General features: G+C 40.2%; 1 protein-coding gene across 3 annotated transcripts in view; it reads left to right on the forward strand.

Annotated features, from left to right (window-relative positions):
* The window catches only part of IQGAP2 (IQ motif containing GTPase activating protein 2), a 286,377-nt gene that overhangs the window by 258,093 nt on the left and 11,331 nt on the right, over window positions 1-16,953 (forward strand). For 2 of the 3 annotated variants that reach the window (XM_030846123.2, XM_060295906.1), the window contains 4 exons: window positions 83-215; window positions 5,695-5,797; window positions 6,554-6,695; window positions 16,519-16,606. In XM_030846123.2, the coding sequence (XP_030701983.2) occupies window positions 83-215; window positions 5,695-5,797; window positions 6,554-6,695; window positions 16,519-16,606 (466 nt within the window). Of the gene's footprint in view, window positions 1-82; window positions 225-5,694; window positions 5,798-6,553; window positions 6,696-16,518; window positions 16,607-16,953 lie in introns of all 3 variants that reach the window. The other variant, XM_060295905.1, reaches the window with a different exon arrangement.

Raw genomic sequence — 16,953 nt, forward strand, 5'->3', positions numbered from 1 at the left:
TTTCCTCACCATTTTGATAAAGCCATTTTATTCACAAATTTGACTCTGTCTTAAGACTTTTGTTTTTTTTTTCATTTTTTAGGAAATATTTCAAAGAAGCATGTAATGTCCCTGAACCAGAAGAAAAGTTTAATATGGATAAATACACAGATGTGGTGACAGTCAGCAAACCAGTCATTTATATTTCAATTGAAGAAATCATCAGCACACATTCAGTAAGAGAGGTTGGAGGAGGGTCTTAGCAATGGACACGGGGTTCAAACGTCTGCTCTTGAAAATGTTTAGTTTCTACAGGGTGTTACTGTAAGCATGTGCTCCTACTTACGTTCTCAACCTAAAAAATACTTGAATTATTTATTCCCTGACCCTTATGCATTGACTAATCTCCTTTTCCCAAACAGGAGAAGTTTACTTTTGACATGATACATGTATTCCCTGACTCTTGTGCCTTAGGAAAACTCCTTCTCTCAAGCAAGGAAAGTTTATTTCTTCCGTGATCCAGTTACAGTCAGGTGGTGAATGTGCAGTTTAAGCCCCGAGCCCGGGCAGCCCTGATATTTTCTCCACCCACCAGGCCCACACTGCCTGGACCCCAGAGTCGGTCTCTCCCCCTTTCAAGAATTCTCTTCGCATTTCCAGTAATTTTCTGGGAAAAGGAGAATGCTCCCTCTCTTCTAATGTTTGGCCATAAAGAGGGAGGGGATAAACAGGCGTATCCAGGTTGGGGAAAAGAAGACATACACCCCACACCCCAGCAATAGCCGCCTACAAAGAATCGCTTCTGTTGTTCTGGAAAAACCCATTTCTTAGAACCAGGCACTGTCAGTCTGCTGTGTCATAATGTCTCCCTCTGGTTCACGTGCAGACATCACCACCATCAACCATTAGCCTGTATTAGGTGCATTTTGAAGGCAGGGCAGTTTTCTCAGCATGGTGACGGTCTTTGTTTGCTTAAGACCAGAGCCTATTTCCTGAACCAGCTAGGTTCTTAAAGCATAACCTTTTCAAGAACAGTTCTGGACATGACTACTCCAAGCTAAGTCCTGAGGACATGCGAGAAATCCGCCCAAGACCTCCAGAATCAGAACCTGCATTCTCCCAAGATCCCAGGTGACTCAGATACACACAAGAAGCCCTGGTGAAGGATGCACCCAGCTTCAACTGATACACACAGCTGGCGGAAAGCACGACAAATACACACCTCTTAAAGGGCCAGCCCCTCCCCCACCAAACCAGATATACTAACAAGTAGCAAAACTGGCTGCTCAAAATTTCAGTCTTCATTATTAAACTCTTCTAAGTAACTAAACCTTAAATATGGGCTGGAAAGAAAGATTGGATCTACTTTTGATTTCCCTCTTTCAGGGTTGGGACAGGGAACCTCCTTGACATTTGCAACAAGCTCTCCATCAGTGTTTTGAGTGACCCTAAACAAAAGCAGATCTGAATGACCAGCTGAGGGAGTGAGTGGGTTGATTAAATAAAGAGGCTATACTTGTTTTCCCTATATATAAACACCCCAAATCACCAAGCAAACGCATCCAGTATATGCAGCACTTGCAAAAATAATTTTCTAACGAACAAGTAGACTCATTCATATTTGAGCCACGACCCATTTATCTATTTGTTATGGCAAATTTTTCATCTCAAAAAGATGTCCACACATTGGCTGCACATGTGCTGAGGGCAATAGCCACATGCAGGAAAATTGAGAGATTCTTTCCCAAGGAGAACTGAGAGACAATGTTACTGTATTAATTTAGACTGTTACTCTTCAAGGAGAAATAGTCTGTTCCTTTCGTCAACAAGAGTTGAAAACAGAATCCAATCCTGGGAAACATAACTCGTAACCAGTTTGGAATTCCATCATGTGTGATGTTGGAAGCAGATGTAATAACGTGGGAGAAGTGTAATTGCAGGGAAAGACTGTCCTTGTTTACTGTCTGTCTCAAGTCCTCACTGCAAGTCCACATGCAGACACAAGCACGGCAGTAGCATGACTTGCCACGCCTGTGTCCACATACTTGCCCCCTTGTTCTCTAAGGAACATGTAGAACATTAGCTCTTTAAGGAGACATTTTCAGGAAATTTTGATGTTCTGTCATTATCAGAATAAAGAGTAGAAGCTGGCTGCCTAAATCATCCCTTCCAGAGACAGCAGCCCATCAACTGTCCCATCTCTTCAGAGAACTAGAACATAAATGTATCCATCTTGCTTATTTTGTTCTTGTCTCTGACTTACCTTACCCCAAAATATCCTGTGTACTACTTCCAGATTTCACCGTGTCTTTCTGTCATCTGTGTTACTTATATAACATCTTGCTTTAAATCTAACCATAGTAGAAAAACTAGCATGTCTTACAGTGGACAGAACTTTAAAAGTAGTTGAATATAGTTGCTTCCTTGAAGCTATGCATCTGAGGCCCCCTCTCCCTTTCTTAAAAACCCAATTTGAAAGTGTCAGGGAATGTTAGGGAAAATTCAGCATTAAACAGGTAACTCTCTCCTTCACTAATCTTGAAGATTAAAGAGAATGGAAAAGGAAGTAATCAAGGCAGTGTTGTACCAGCATAAGGATAGACATACCAGTCAATGAGATAGAACTGAGAGTCTAGAAATCTTCAAATCTGTGGTCAGTTTGTTTTTGACAAGGGACTAAAACAGTTCAGTGGGCAAAGAATAGTCTTTTCAACAAATGGTTCTGGGACAACTGGAAATCCACATGCCAAGAATGAAGTTGGACCCTTTCCTTCCACCCTATACAAAAATGAACTCGAAATGGATCAGAGACCTAAATATAAGAGCTAAAATTATAAAACTCTTAGAAGAAAACATAGGAGTAAATCTTTGTGACCTTGGCAATGGTTTCTTAGGTATGACACCAAATGTACAAGCCACAAAAGGAAAACAAAACAAAACAAAAAAACAGATAAATTGGACCTCCTCAAAGTTGGAAACTTTTGTGCTGTAAACATTGCCATCAAGAAAAGACAACCAAGGGAATGAGAGAAAATAATTGCAGATAATGTATCTGTTAAAGGACTTGGATCCAGAATACATAAAGAACACCCACAACTCCATGGTGAGATAAATAATCTGATTTAAAAATGGACAACTGTACATCAAATGACACAATGAACACAGTGAAAAGGCAACCTACAGAATGGAAGAAATATTTGCAAATCACATACTGTATCTGATAAAGGGTTAATATCCAGAATATGTAAAGAATTCTCACAATTTGACAACAACAAAAAACAGCCCAATTTTAAAATGAGCTACAGACCTGAATAGACATTTCTCCAAAGAAGATATAGAAATGACTGGCAAGCACATGAAAAGATGCTCAACATCACTAATGACTAGGGAAATCCAAATCAAAACCACAATGATTTTGCCTCATTGTATAATAGAGACAGCCTATAAATCTATCATTTGGTTTGGAAAAATAAAAACATGAGATACCACCTTACACCCATTATGGCGGCTACTATAAAAACAAAAACAGGGCTTCCCTGGTGGCACAGTGGTTGAGAGTCCACCTGCCGATGCAGGGGACACGGGTTCGTGCCCCGGTCCGGGAAGATCCCACATGCCGCGGAGCGGCTGGGCCCGTGAGCCATGGCCGCTGAGCCTGCGCATCTGGAGCCTGTGCTCCACAACGGGAGAGGCCACAACAGTGAGAGGCCCGCGTACCAAAAAAAAAAAAAAAAAAAAAAAGTTAAGATGGTAGATTTTATGTTGTGTATTTTACTACAGTTAAAAATAAAAACATAAAAATAAAATTTTTAAATGGGCAAGCGATCTGAATAGAGATTTCTCCAAGGAAAATATACAGTAGCCAATAAGCACATGAAAAGATGCTCATCATTATTGGTCATCAGGGAATGCACATCAAAACCAAAATGCGATAACTTCACGCCCACTAGGATAGCTAGAATTACAAAGTCAGGTAATAATAAATGTTGGCAAGGATGTAGAATGACTGAAACTCTCACATACTGCTGGTGGAGATGCAAAATGGTGCAGCCACTTAGGAAATCAGTTTGGCAATTCCTAAATGTTAAACAGAGTTACTATGTGATGAAGCAATTCCTAGGTATGGGCTCAAGAAAAATGAAAACATGTGCACACAAAAACTGGTCCATGAATGTTCACAGCAGCATATTCATAATGGCCAAAAACTGGAAACAAATGTCCATCAAAAGATGAATGAATGAAGTGCGATATATCCATATAATGGAAAATTTTTTCGGGGATAAAGAGGAACAAATGCATGCTACAACCTGGATGAACCTTGAAACCATCATGCTCAGTGAGAGAAACCAGTCACAAAAGGGCACACATTGTATGAGTCCACTCATGTGAAGCAACCGGAACAGCTATATCTATAGAGACAGAAAGTACATTAATGGCTTCCAGGAGGAAGGGGTAATACTGGGGAGTGACAGCTAATGGGTACACAGTTTCTTTTAAGGTGATGAAAATATTCTGAAATTAGATAGTGGTGATGGTTACACAAGTCTTTGCATATACTAAAAACCATCATTATCATAGGTTTTAAATGTGTGGATGTGATGGTGTGTTAATTGTATCTCAATAAAGCTGTTGAGAGAAAAGAGATTAAAAATGAAAAAGACTAATTTTATTATATGATTCAGTGTTTTGTAAGTTAGCTACTCAAAACAACTAAAATTAGATTTCCCATCACCAGGGATACCAGTCCCACACTTTGGAAACATTGTTTTAATTTAACTCTAAATGAAAACAAGAGCAGCTGTGTTTTCATAGCTGTGCCCCAGAGTTACTATGTTTCCTCTAAGACCTGGCAAACACCCAGCAGTGTTCCCCTTAATCCATTTTTGGAATTCTGAAAGGAAGAACCAGCTGGTACATCTAGGTCTCAGGCCAAGGAATCATATGGGCATTTCTGCTATCCATACCCATGAAAGATCTTCAATGCCAGACATTGAAATAGCTAATAGTGGTGATTTGAAAAAATATATAGTGTTTGATTACCGAATAATTTTTCTCTGAAGAGTTATGGAAATGCCCTTACAGTTTGCTACCGTATTAGCCAAGAGACTTGTGTGTTGTTTTAGACTCTTTCCCCAACTTTGACTTTTTTTTCCCTCTTTTTTATTGATGTGTCGTTGATTTACAATGCTGTGTTAGTTTCAGGTGTATAGAAAAGTGATTCAGACTACTATGTATGTAGCCTTTCAGATTCTTTTCCCTTATAGGTTATTACAAAATATTGAGCATAGTTCCCTGTGCTGTACAGTAGGTCCTTGTTGGTTATCTATTTTATATATAGTAGTGTGTATATGTTAATCCAAAACTCCTAATTTATCCCTCAACTTTGACTTTTGTATAAACATGGAGGGAGCACAGGGTTTAGGTGGAAGAAGGCTGCCTCTTGGCAGATCTTGCAAGATCTTGCTGAAAGAGTGTTTATGAACACCTTTCACAAAACTACAGTTTCTCGATGAAGAGTGGGCACTTGCCTCTAAGATAAAATGCAAGCTGTGTCTCTCTGTGGTCTCTAATTTTAATATATGTCAGACCTGTATTTAAGGTTCAAACAATATCAGAAAAAAGTTATTATGAAAAACTGGGAAGGGAACTATGTAAATATGGTAGCCATTAAGAACTGACTTTTATTTTTGTATGTGTGTTGCTTTCTATATAAAGCTCCTGTTGGAACACCAGGATGCGATTGCCCCTGAAAAAAATGACTTACTGAATGAACTTTTGGAATTGCTGGGAGAGGTACCTAATGTGGAATCTTTCCTTGGTAAGGGCTTCTTCCCTCTGGTTTGTATTTGATTGGTTGGTTGGATGGTTGGTTGGTTTTCCTATCCTAGATCAAAAAATCTTTTTAATTTAATACTTGTTTATTTAAAGGATAACTACACTAGCCCCTTCCTACATGAAGGATTCTGTAGTTCTTAGTGTGCTAGATTATCAAACAATTTGATACTCTTGAAGCTCTAGATACATCAAAAACGATTTGTCAACCATAAAGAAAGAAAAAGAGCGAAATTTATTAGACGTTCCTTGCTATGTTCTCCAATGGTGTCTTTTATTAACAGTTCTCTCTTTTAGTAATCTTTTTCAAATTTCGAATATTGATGTCCTATGCTATTTTAATGTTTAATTCCGAGATTTTTTAAAGTGTATTGGAATGTGTTTTCTTTTTTTTTTTTTTTTTTTTTTTTTGTGGTACACGAGCCTCTCACTGCTGTGGCCTCTCCCGTTGCGGAGCACAGGCTCTGGACGCGCAGGCTCAGCGGCCATGGCTCACGGGCCCAGCCGCTCCACGGCATGTGGGATCTTCACGAACCGGGGCACGAACCCGTGAACCCTGCATCGGCAGGCGGACTCTCAACCACTGAGCCACCAGGGAAGCCCTGGAATGTGTTTTCTTCTGAGGACCACGATCTCCTGTTCAACTACCGAGCCCATGTTTCCTACAGAACCTTTATCTTACATTGTTGATGCCACTGTCACAATCAGTGAATTGGAAAAATAACAATATTTTATTCTACAGGGGAAGGAGCTGTTGACCCCAGTGACCCTGACAAGGTAAACACACTAAGTCAACTTGCAAAGACTGAGATTTCCCTTTTCCTGACCAGCAAGTACGACATAGGGGATGGTGAAGCTATAGATGGCCAAAGCCTCATGATCAAGTAAGTTTGGAGCTTAAAGAGCACATGTCTCCAATTATGCATCTTAAACCATGCAAATTCAAATAAGGCTAATTCCTCAAATAATCCATTTTAAAATATCTAAATATTGAAATACATTATGTTTATCCATCAAACATCTAACTAAGGAATAGTAGACTCTTTGTAATTTAAGAGGGAACTAAATATCATGATACTTTCTTAAAGCCTATCTTGTGTTTTAGTTTTCCTTGTAGTAATTTGATTCCTTTCCTTTAAGAAATGATTAACTCAGCTGGTGAAAGGCCTCACATAGCTGAAAGGAAATATCTGTTTCAGTGGTCAAAAGAACAGTCAAGGAAATACCTTGAACCTAATTAATTTTCTGGTATAAAATGTTAACGTAAAAGGCACACACGATAAGACATAATGCTGTTATCTGATTTATTAGACACCTTGCCTATTAAACTAAGCCTGGATATCTTGACCAACTTTGACTTTATTTATACCCAGTTTCTTGTTCTCAAAGATTTCAAGCGAAGCTTTCACACTTTTAATTAATACTGTACTTTTTCAGTCAAGGCCTCATGGACATTCCACATCAGTCCTGTATATACAGGGTAAGAAAAAATGATCCATCACCATAAATCGAGACGCCTTAAACCAAAGCCAGGTGCTCACCAAACAATACAGTTTTTAAGAACTAATATAACCAAAAGGATTCGCATTAGCACATTAGAACAGTTGTACGTTGGGGTGAGGTGGAGAATGGAAATGGGAAATGGGGAGAAAAGGAAATAAATAAGTATTTAAATAATACTTCACACATGACTTCCAAGGCACAGGCCCTGAATTCTGAGGTTGTTTTAATTTGCTACAGGACCTTTCTGTTCTGCCACTGACAGGCTTTGGACAGTACTCATTTCTAGTTGATTTTTTCCAGATATTCAATCCCATGAAAATGGCAAAAAAAAAAACAAAAAAAAACTTAGTGTGCTATGTTGGAATATGTACATAGGTGCTTCTTCTACTAAGCTTGTTTATTTTGTGCTCCGATTATCTCTAAGGATCTGTTTGTTCACGTAGCCGAATACTTGAGTATCTACTCTGTAGATACTGGGCTTGAGTGTAGGCACTGGGCTTGAGGCTGAGGACACAGCGGTGAGCAAGCCATTAAGGGTCCCTGCCTTCCGGGGGTCTGCAGTCTGTTGGAGAGCACAGCTCACTTGAGGGACGCAGGACTCCTACACAAACTTGGCTTCATAAGAGTTGAGGGCAGTTCCTTTAAACTACTGATGATGAAGTCAGATTGCACTTGCAGAGACAGCTCAGAACAGGGCAACAGAAAAAAGGGGGAAAACTGTGGAAGCTACTCCCTGGGTTCCTCTGAGCATGTGCCAATTACAAAGGTAACTGGAAATACAGATCCTGTGGTTCCACCATGCAAATTAAATTAGGCCAGTAATCCTGTGATCTCATAAGCTTTGTCCTTTAGAAGTAACAGGAAGAAATTTTTTCATAATTAATTTTGTCTGTTACTTGAGCACCATTTTCTAAATGCAGTCAACTCAAATGTCTGCATTAATGAATGGAGATCATGATTTGGGTAGTCTAAAATATCAAATAGTCTGAACATCGTGTATATTTATACTTATTTCTGAATCTGAGTCCCCATGGTTCTGTGAATTTTTGGAGTGCACATTTCAAAAGCAAAACCATGAAAGTCAGGTGTGTGGGGCAGCAGTGCAGCTTAGCCAGGAAGGCCCGGTGCATTGTCCTACTTGCCTCAGCCCTTGTGTGGCTCCCTCCCCACTGTACGCTAGAAAAAAGTACTGTCTACTTCTTCAATCACCATTCCAAGTAGAGCCAGCCAGTGGTTTTATTTATTTACTTACTTACTCTTGTATTTTGTAGTAAAATACACACAACATAAAATTTACCAATCTAACCTTTTAAAGTATACAGTTCAGTGGCACTTAGTACGTCCAGAATGTTGTGCAAGCATCACAACTGTCTAGTTCCAGAACACTGTTATCACCCCAAAAGTAACCCTGTATCCATTAAGCAGTCATTTCCCCAATGACCCTGGGGCATCTTTTCTGTTTTCTGTCTCTATGAACGTGCCTATTCTGGAAGTATCATATAATGGAATCATACAATATGTGGCCTTTTGTGTCTGGCTTCTCTTATTCAGCATATTTTTGGCTGAATAACATTCCATTGTATGGACATACCACATTTATCTTGGACATTTGGGCTGTTGCTACCTTTTGGCTATAGTGAATAGTACTACTGTAAACATTTATATACATCTTTTTACTTGAATACTGTTTTCAGTTCTTTTGGGTATACACCTAGGAGTGGAATTGCTGGGTCATATGGTAATTCTGTTTTGAGGAACTGCCAGACCTTTTTTCCACAGTGGCTACACCATTTTATATTCCTACCAACAAAGTATGAGAGTTTCAATGTTTCCATAATTCACCAAAATTTATTTTCTGTTTTGTTTATTTTGTTGTTATAGCCATCCTAGTGGGTATGAAGTAGTATCTCATTGTGGTTTTGATTTGCATTTCCCTAATGATTAATAATGTTTCTCTAATGATTAATAATTAATAATGTTTCCATGTGCTTGTCAGCCTATCTTCTTTGTAGAAATGTCTATTCAAGTCTTTTGCCCATTCTTTATTTGGATTGTTTGTCTTTTTGTTGCAGAGTTGTAAGAGTTCTTTATATGTTCTGGATGGTAAACCCCTATCAGATATATGATTTGCAAATATTTTCACCCCTTCTATGGGTTGTCTTTTTATTATTGAAGTATAGTTGATTTACAATGTTACGTTAATTACTGCTGTACAGCAAAGTAATTCAGTTATATATATACATTCTTCTTTTTAATATATTTTTTCCATTACGGTTTGTCATAGGCTATTGAATATAGTTCTTTATGCTATACAGTAGGACCTTGTTGTTTATCCATTCTATATATTAAAGCTTATATCTGCTCCCAACCTCCCACTCCATCCCTCCCCCAGCCCCACCACCACCCCGCTCCGGCCACCACCAGTCTGTTCTCTATGTCTGTGATTCTGTTTCTGTTTCATAGATAGGTTCATTTGTGTCATGTTTTAGATTCCAAATATAAGTGATATCATATGGTATTTGTCTTTCTCTTTCTGACTTATGTCACTTAGTATAATAATCTCTAGTTGTATCCATGTTGCTGCAAATGGCATTATTTCAGGGCTGTCTTTTTATTCTCTTGGTAATATCCTTTTCTGTAGAAAAGTTTTTTAACTTAATGAAATGCAGTTTATCTATTTTTTGTTGTTGTTTCTTGTGCTTTTGGTGTCATAAGAATTCATTGCTCAATCCAAGATCATGAGGATTTACTACTGTGTTTTTTGCTAAAGTGTTCTATAGTTTCAGCTTTTATATTTAGGTCTGTGATCCCTTTTGAGCTAATTTTTGTGTACGGTGGAAGGTCGGGGTCCAACGTTATTCTTTTGCATGTGGATGCCCAGTTTTCCACAACAATTTCTTAAAGAGACTATTCTTTCTCCATTAGGTGGTCTAGACACTCTTGTCAAAAGCCAATCTACCATACATATATGGTTTTCTAGACTCTAAATTCTATTCCATTGATCTATATGCCTATCCTTATGCTAGTACCACACTGCATGTATCACTGTAGCTTTGTAGTAAGTTTTGAAATTGGGAAGTATGAGTCTTCCAAGTTGTTCTTTTTGAAGATTCTTTTGGCTACTTGGGGTTCCTTGCAATTCCATGTGAACTGTAGGATCAACTTTTCCATTTATATAAAAAAGGCTATTGGGCCAATGTTTTAATAGATTCAATAATTTACTGCTTTCATAGGCCTCTGGGGTCTAGAAAGCCTTCCTCTGGGCATACTTCAAGATCCTGCTGTTAGCAGAGCCCTTCACTAAGCAGCCCAGTGGATCATCGTGGATAACAGCTTGAAATGAAGACTGACCAAGTAGCCTTCCCCAAAAGTGGAATTTGGGTATTGCCCAAAACAGTCAGTAGAGTTCGCTCCATGATGTTAGGCTAGCCTTACTTCCAAATACATTATACCTTAAGTATATATTTCAAAATCTTGATGCTAACAGGTAAATATAAAATGTGTCATTGACAAGGAGCTTGGAGACCACCTAGTCTGAGTCTTTATCTCTGAGGTGAGGAAATTAAATTCTAAAATTATGGGAAGCAAATAGATGGGCACTGACATGCTTTAAATTCATAGGCCATTGATGTTCCATTGATAGACACTTGGAAATACTGATTCGAAAACTCTTATGGGGATGACTTTCTTCCGAGCAATAAACCAAATTCCTAACTCAAACATAAAATATAGTTCTTGAGACACTTCATTAGAGAACCAAATTTAACTGAAATCAGACAGTGCCTTTCAGAAGTTACTAAGAAGTAGACAGTCATGGAATGCAGAGCTGTTGGGGATAAAAATAACTGGCTTTTCTCTATCAAAAAACTATTTTGCCTCCTTGTTAAATAGGTTGTGTTTTTAACTTTCAAAATGCCCCCCTTATTATTAATTACAAAATCACTAGCTTTGCCGTGATGAGTAATTCATCTTCATGAGGGTCCCTGAATAAGGCACTGTTAATCCTTATGCTTGTAAATTTAATTCCATGCTAGTTTCATAATTCTTAATAATTAGATGAGGATGAAGATGATAATAATACCAAACACCTGTGTAGTACTTACCATGTACCAGGGACTGTCCTATGGATATGGGTATAGATAATAACAGATAACAACATGTATAACATAACAACATCCATGAGTCATGTAATACTCTCAGCAACTCCAAGAGGTAGAGGTTATTACCTGGGTTTTATGTAAGAGAAAACTAGGCACAGAACAGAAAAAAAACCCTTTCCTGGTAGTATAGCTAGTAAGTGGGGCATAGGTTCAAATCCAGACAGTCTTAAATCTTTCTGGGCCTACACTCTTTTTTTTTTTTTTTTTTAATTTATTTTTTGTGGGGGAGTGGGTAAAGTATATTTATTTTCTTCTATAGGTGTTTCTTTTTCAAAAAAAAACAAGGAAAAGGAGAAAAAGCTCCAGCACCCAATGTCCACTGGGCTTTAGTCCTTGGGGAAGGAGGTGCCCCACGTACCTGGCCCCTAGGCTGACCCCGCCCAGGGCGTTGGAGTGCCGCAGCTTCAACAGGGTGAAGCTGGAGAAGGAGTTCTGAGCCTGGATCTCTCTCTCCTGGGTCAGCGCCAAAAGGAAACCTTCCCTCGGCAGCTCCCAGCTCTTCCACACAGAGCCACACACGGGATGGGAAGTGGGCCTACACTCTTGATCACAAGGTTTTACAACTTGAGGGCAAGGTCACTGTCCTTTGCACTCTTAGGGATCATAGAATAAATAATAAGAATGATAGCAGAGCAGTTATTGTATACCTGATGCTGGGGCATTGCTTCCCAGGCCACAGAGAAGGAATGGCATAGAGTAAGGGACATGAAGGCACATGGTGGAATAGGAAGAAACATTCTATTTCTGTTTCCCTTCCATATCTTTATGGAATAGGGAGCCTCGGTTTGGGCTATTGCCATTTTGCTAATACTACCAAGCACGGTGATATTAAAAGGACAAACGAACAAAAGAGCCTGGTTGAGGAGTCCTAGGGAGACCTGGGATTACAGCCCCAATCTCACACATTAGCCGTTGGACTCAGCAAATCACTTCCCCATTTGTTTCCTCATCCATCAAATGGAGAAGAGGGGAGATGATGGGAAAGGGGGGACTCTGGTGAGTAAATGAAGTCACACAGTGACACCTTATAAATTATAAAGAACTGTACAATGGAAAATCTCTCTCGGGCTTCCTTGATGGTGCAGTGGTTAAGAATCTGCCTGCCAATGCAGGGGACACGGGTTCGAGCCCTGGTCCAGGAAGATCCCACATGCTGTGGAGCACCTAGGCCCGTGTGCCACAACTACTGAGCCTGTGCTCTAGAGCCCGCAAGCCGCAACTACTGAAGCCTGCGAGCCACAACTACTGAAGCCCACATGCCTAGAGCCTGTGCTCTGCAACAAGAGAAGCCACTGCAATGAGAAGCCCATGCGCCACAAAGAAGAGTAGCCCCCGCTTGCCGCAACTAGAGAAAGCCCGCGCGCAGCAACAAAGACCCAATGCAGCTAAAAATAATAAACTAAAAAAAAAAGAAAAGAAAATCTATCTCATTATAACTTATGATTCAACTTATAGTATGTGATCCTTTTGGCCTTTATTAAGCTTGCTTTTCTATGAAAGTATGTGTGTAGGTAGAAGGCATTATAGATGGCTTTTATTCATACTTAGCTGCCTGAGTGCTTTAGTTGTCATCTCTTAAGAATTTTTTTCCTATCACATAATTCAGTTTAGGCATCCATCATCCCAGTTGCAAGATTTTCTTGCTTGTAGTCCAAGCTGGCAGTAAATGAGCAGTAAATGGCTAAGGAGATATTCAAGGTCTGGTGATAAAAATGTATAATCATGTTATTAGAATTTTAAACAATTGGAATTTTTTTTTTTTTTTTTTTGCGGTATGCGAGCCTCTCACTGCTGTGGCCTCTCCCGCTGTGGAGCACAGGCTCTGGACGCGCAGGCTCAGCGGCCATGGCTCACGGGCCCAGCCGCTCCGCGGCATGTGGGGTCTTCCCAGACCGGGGCACGAACCTGTGTCCCCTGCATCGGCAGGTGGACTCTCAACCACTGCGCCACCAGGGAAGCCCTGGAAGTATTTTTTAGCTTCCACAAACACCAATTCCTTTTCAACCTTGGGCACACCGTAAGGCAGATGGCAGAGAGGGAAGCTCAGGAATGGTCCTGGTCAGAATGTGATAACAGACACCCTTTGAGTGCAATGGCCAAACCTGAGGGACCACACCAGTTTACAAGCACCAGGCGGTCTCATTCATTGACCATGGGATTTGAGCAGAGCTGTGATGAAGAAACTCCCTGGTGTATTTCTTTTTTTCTTAACTTTCCTAATTCAGGGAGGGTGGCAGAGTTTGACCAGCCTGTCTTACCTATTATATGAACAGCCATGGGGCCAAAGCTTGAACCAGTTGATTTATGCTGGTCAGACCATATCTAGAATATTGTGTTTGCATTGAGTTGGGGAGGGGACATGTCTTAAAGTCATTGGGAAACTGAAATGTGAGCAGGACTGGAAACTCTCTTTAACTCCTATTGTGAAGAGGCACAATTCTGGCACTCTCTGCAGGTTAATGAGGGGCTGATGAGGAGGAAGGGGAAATCAACTTGTTTCCTGCCACTCTAGAAAATAGGATGTGACCTTCTATAACGATTGAACCTCTTAGGTCTTAGCTGACTCATTTGTAAAATCAGGGATTGGACTGTTGCCCAAGGTCCCCCTCGGTGCTGATGTCCTGTGACTCACTGGGTCCAGTGAGTGGACCGTACTGGAAGGCAGGCCTCTCAGAGTGGGCTTCCCATTTAAGAATGGGCTGTTCCAGTGCTGTGCTCGCCAACAGAGATTTCATGTCAGCCACACAGTTACTTTTAAATTTTCTAGAAGCCACATTTTTAAAAGAAACAGGTGAAATTAATTCTAATATATTTATTTACCCCAATATATCCAAAATGTTGTCATTTCAATATGGAATCAGTGTAAAAAAATTGTTAATGATACATGGTACATTCCTTTTTTCATACTGAGCCTTCCAGATCTGGTGTGTGTTTTGCCCTTAATGCTTATCTCAGTTTGGACCAGCCATGTCTCAAGTGCCCACTGGCCACCTGCTGACCAGTGTGGATGTCATCTTGGGCAGCATAGCTTTAGTGACCATGTGAGTGCTGACCACATGTCAGACCCTAGAGAGAGGCTTTACGTGCATCTGTCATTCAGTCCTGAGAGATTCCCATTACATAAATGAAAAAAAAAAAAACCCACCATAGGGACTTTATAATTTGCACAAGTCCACACACCTTCTAAGCAACAGGAACCCTGATTCAACCTTAGATCTGTCTGACTCAGTGTTCTTAACCATTAGGCATACCATAGGGTGAGGTACTGAACTCCCTGTCATGAAACTGGATGGTTATTTACGTGTAAGATGTCTGGGGTAGAACTTTGGCAGTGGTTCCAGTAGAGGCCTGACATAAAGTAGAATTTCAAGAGAAAGGCTGTGTGAGCAGTTTGTCCTCCAGCCACTCCTGAACAAATAAACATTCTTTGTCCCTAGCAGGGCATACTTGAGTGACCGTGGTCATTTTGGTCATCAGATAGCGTCTAAAGAGTCGAGCTGGGAGTTTCCTGGAAGCATATATCGTCAGTCATTCCTAGAATATTAGTTCAAATAAGAGACAGTCACTGTATTTACATTTGTTAAAATCACTCAGAGCTTTTATTTTTAACTCTATGTTCCAGCTTAATGCATTTATAATGATGATTGGAGGAGGGAGTTGTGTGGGACAGAAAGGATAGATACTTGGCTCCCTAAGCCTCAGGAACAGGGCCGTCTCCCACATGCCTGTAATGAGCTGTGTGCCCACCTCTGACTCTTGGGGGAGCATTTCTCTGTGCATTCCCAGACAGCCTGTAAATCCCCAGCAGCGAAGGGTCATGGGCCAGAGGAAATGGTTGTGATCATTCTTCTCATACAGACTTGAAATAAATCAGAAAGGAGAAAAATAATGGTTACAGATGGTTTATTGGATTTTATCCTGTTTGCAAAAATAATATATCTGGAATTCTCTTTGAAAGTTTCCTCTTGTCCTTTGGGAGCAGTCGCCCCAATGCTTCAAAACATAAACGATGTTTTATTTTCATTTTCCAATTTTCATGCTGTGTGAACATTTTCTGCTGTAGTTGAGGAAGAAATTCATCATCCAGTGATACCATGTAATGCCTTGGAAAGAACTGAGGTTCAACGCAATGAGAGTGAAACTTCAGACGTTGTTGGTTAGACCTGTTTGTAATTTAAGGCAACTTCTGTTTATGTTCCCCCCCACTTTTTTTTTTTGAAGGGACTCGATGTCCAATAATGTTCCCACTTATGTAAAAGGGAGCACACTTGACCATTTGCCTTTTATGTTAAAATCTTCTTACATAGTTCCATAACCTGATCTTTAATTAGTAAAGGGTGGCTGATTACCCTAAAGAACACATATGAAAAAATAGATGGTTTTAGCACTAACAGAGGGGTTTGCCAGCTGTTGTTACCGAGCAGCTCTTCAGTTCTCTCCCACCCGATGGGTTCGTCCCGCCACCAGACCTGAAGCTCCCAAACACCCATCCTCCTGGCTGCTGTGTCATCCAGCAGCCAAAGCCTCCACAGCCCACACAGGACTTGGGCTCCCACTGGCCTTCACAGTGTTTCATAACCTTCTCAGAGCAGGAAAGCTAACAGCTTCTCTGGCTCCTAAAGGCTTAGGATGTTTTCAACAGGCTCAGAAGTTTAAATGTTACTCAAGTTAGGAAAGGGGGACCTTTCCTGCACCCTCCACAGTCACGGGCCAAATCATCCTTCCTTCTCGTCAAAAAGTAGTCTCGGTCTAAAAAGAAGAACAGGTACTTAGATAAGGAATCTTATGACATACTTGTGCCCATGATACACTATAATCTGACAACATCAAGCATATAAAACCCAGACTTCGATTATTAAGCATTCGCAAACTTTGGGGAGCCTTAAAGCAGATGTGGTGGAGTTCTGTGAGATGGCTTTATTTTAAGTGATTCTCTTTGAGGCTTCATCTCTGTAGGTGCTTGTTCACTCCCTTGGGAGAAGCAGATTTTTGTGCATTAGGACTGCTGTCTGAAAGCCTGTCTCTCCTTTCTGTATTTTCTAAGGACCAAAAAGCTGATCATTGATGTGATCCGGAACCAACCAGGGAGCACACTGTCAGAAATCTTAGAGACACCAGCAAGTACAAAACAGGTAATTGGCCTTAGAGTGTAAAATAATAAGTACCTTTGATGTGAGTTGATTTTGTTAACAAATCTTTGTGCTAAATGTTTATTGTTACCTCAGAGAAACTGTATCTGACACGGTTTGGAAGTAAGGAATTCAACCGAGTTCAGCTATATGTAAAATCCATGGAATATCAGTGTAATGAAATAGAAAAATGCAGCACTGAATTTATGCTGAATAATTTTGTCCTAGACTAGGAAGATAGTGCTGGGTCTTTCAAAGCCTCTGAATGTTCATTGTAAACTTTGAACAGTGAGTGTAGGAAACGAAGGAAAAGAAGAATGGACTACTTAAAAATGAAGACTGGGCTTCCC

The sequence above is a fragment of the Globicephala melas genome, chromosome 3 (assembly GCF_963455315.2).
Source record: "Globicephala melas chromosome 3, mGloMel1.2, whole genome shotgun sequence".
Lineage (NCBI taxonomy): Eukaryota > Metazoa > Chordata > Mammalia > Artiodactyla > Delphinidae > Globicephala > Globicephala melas.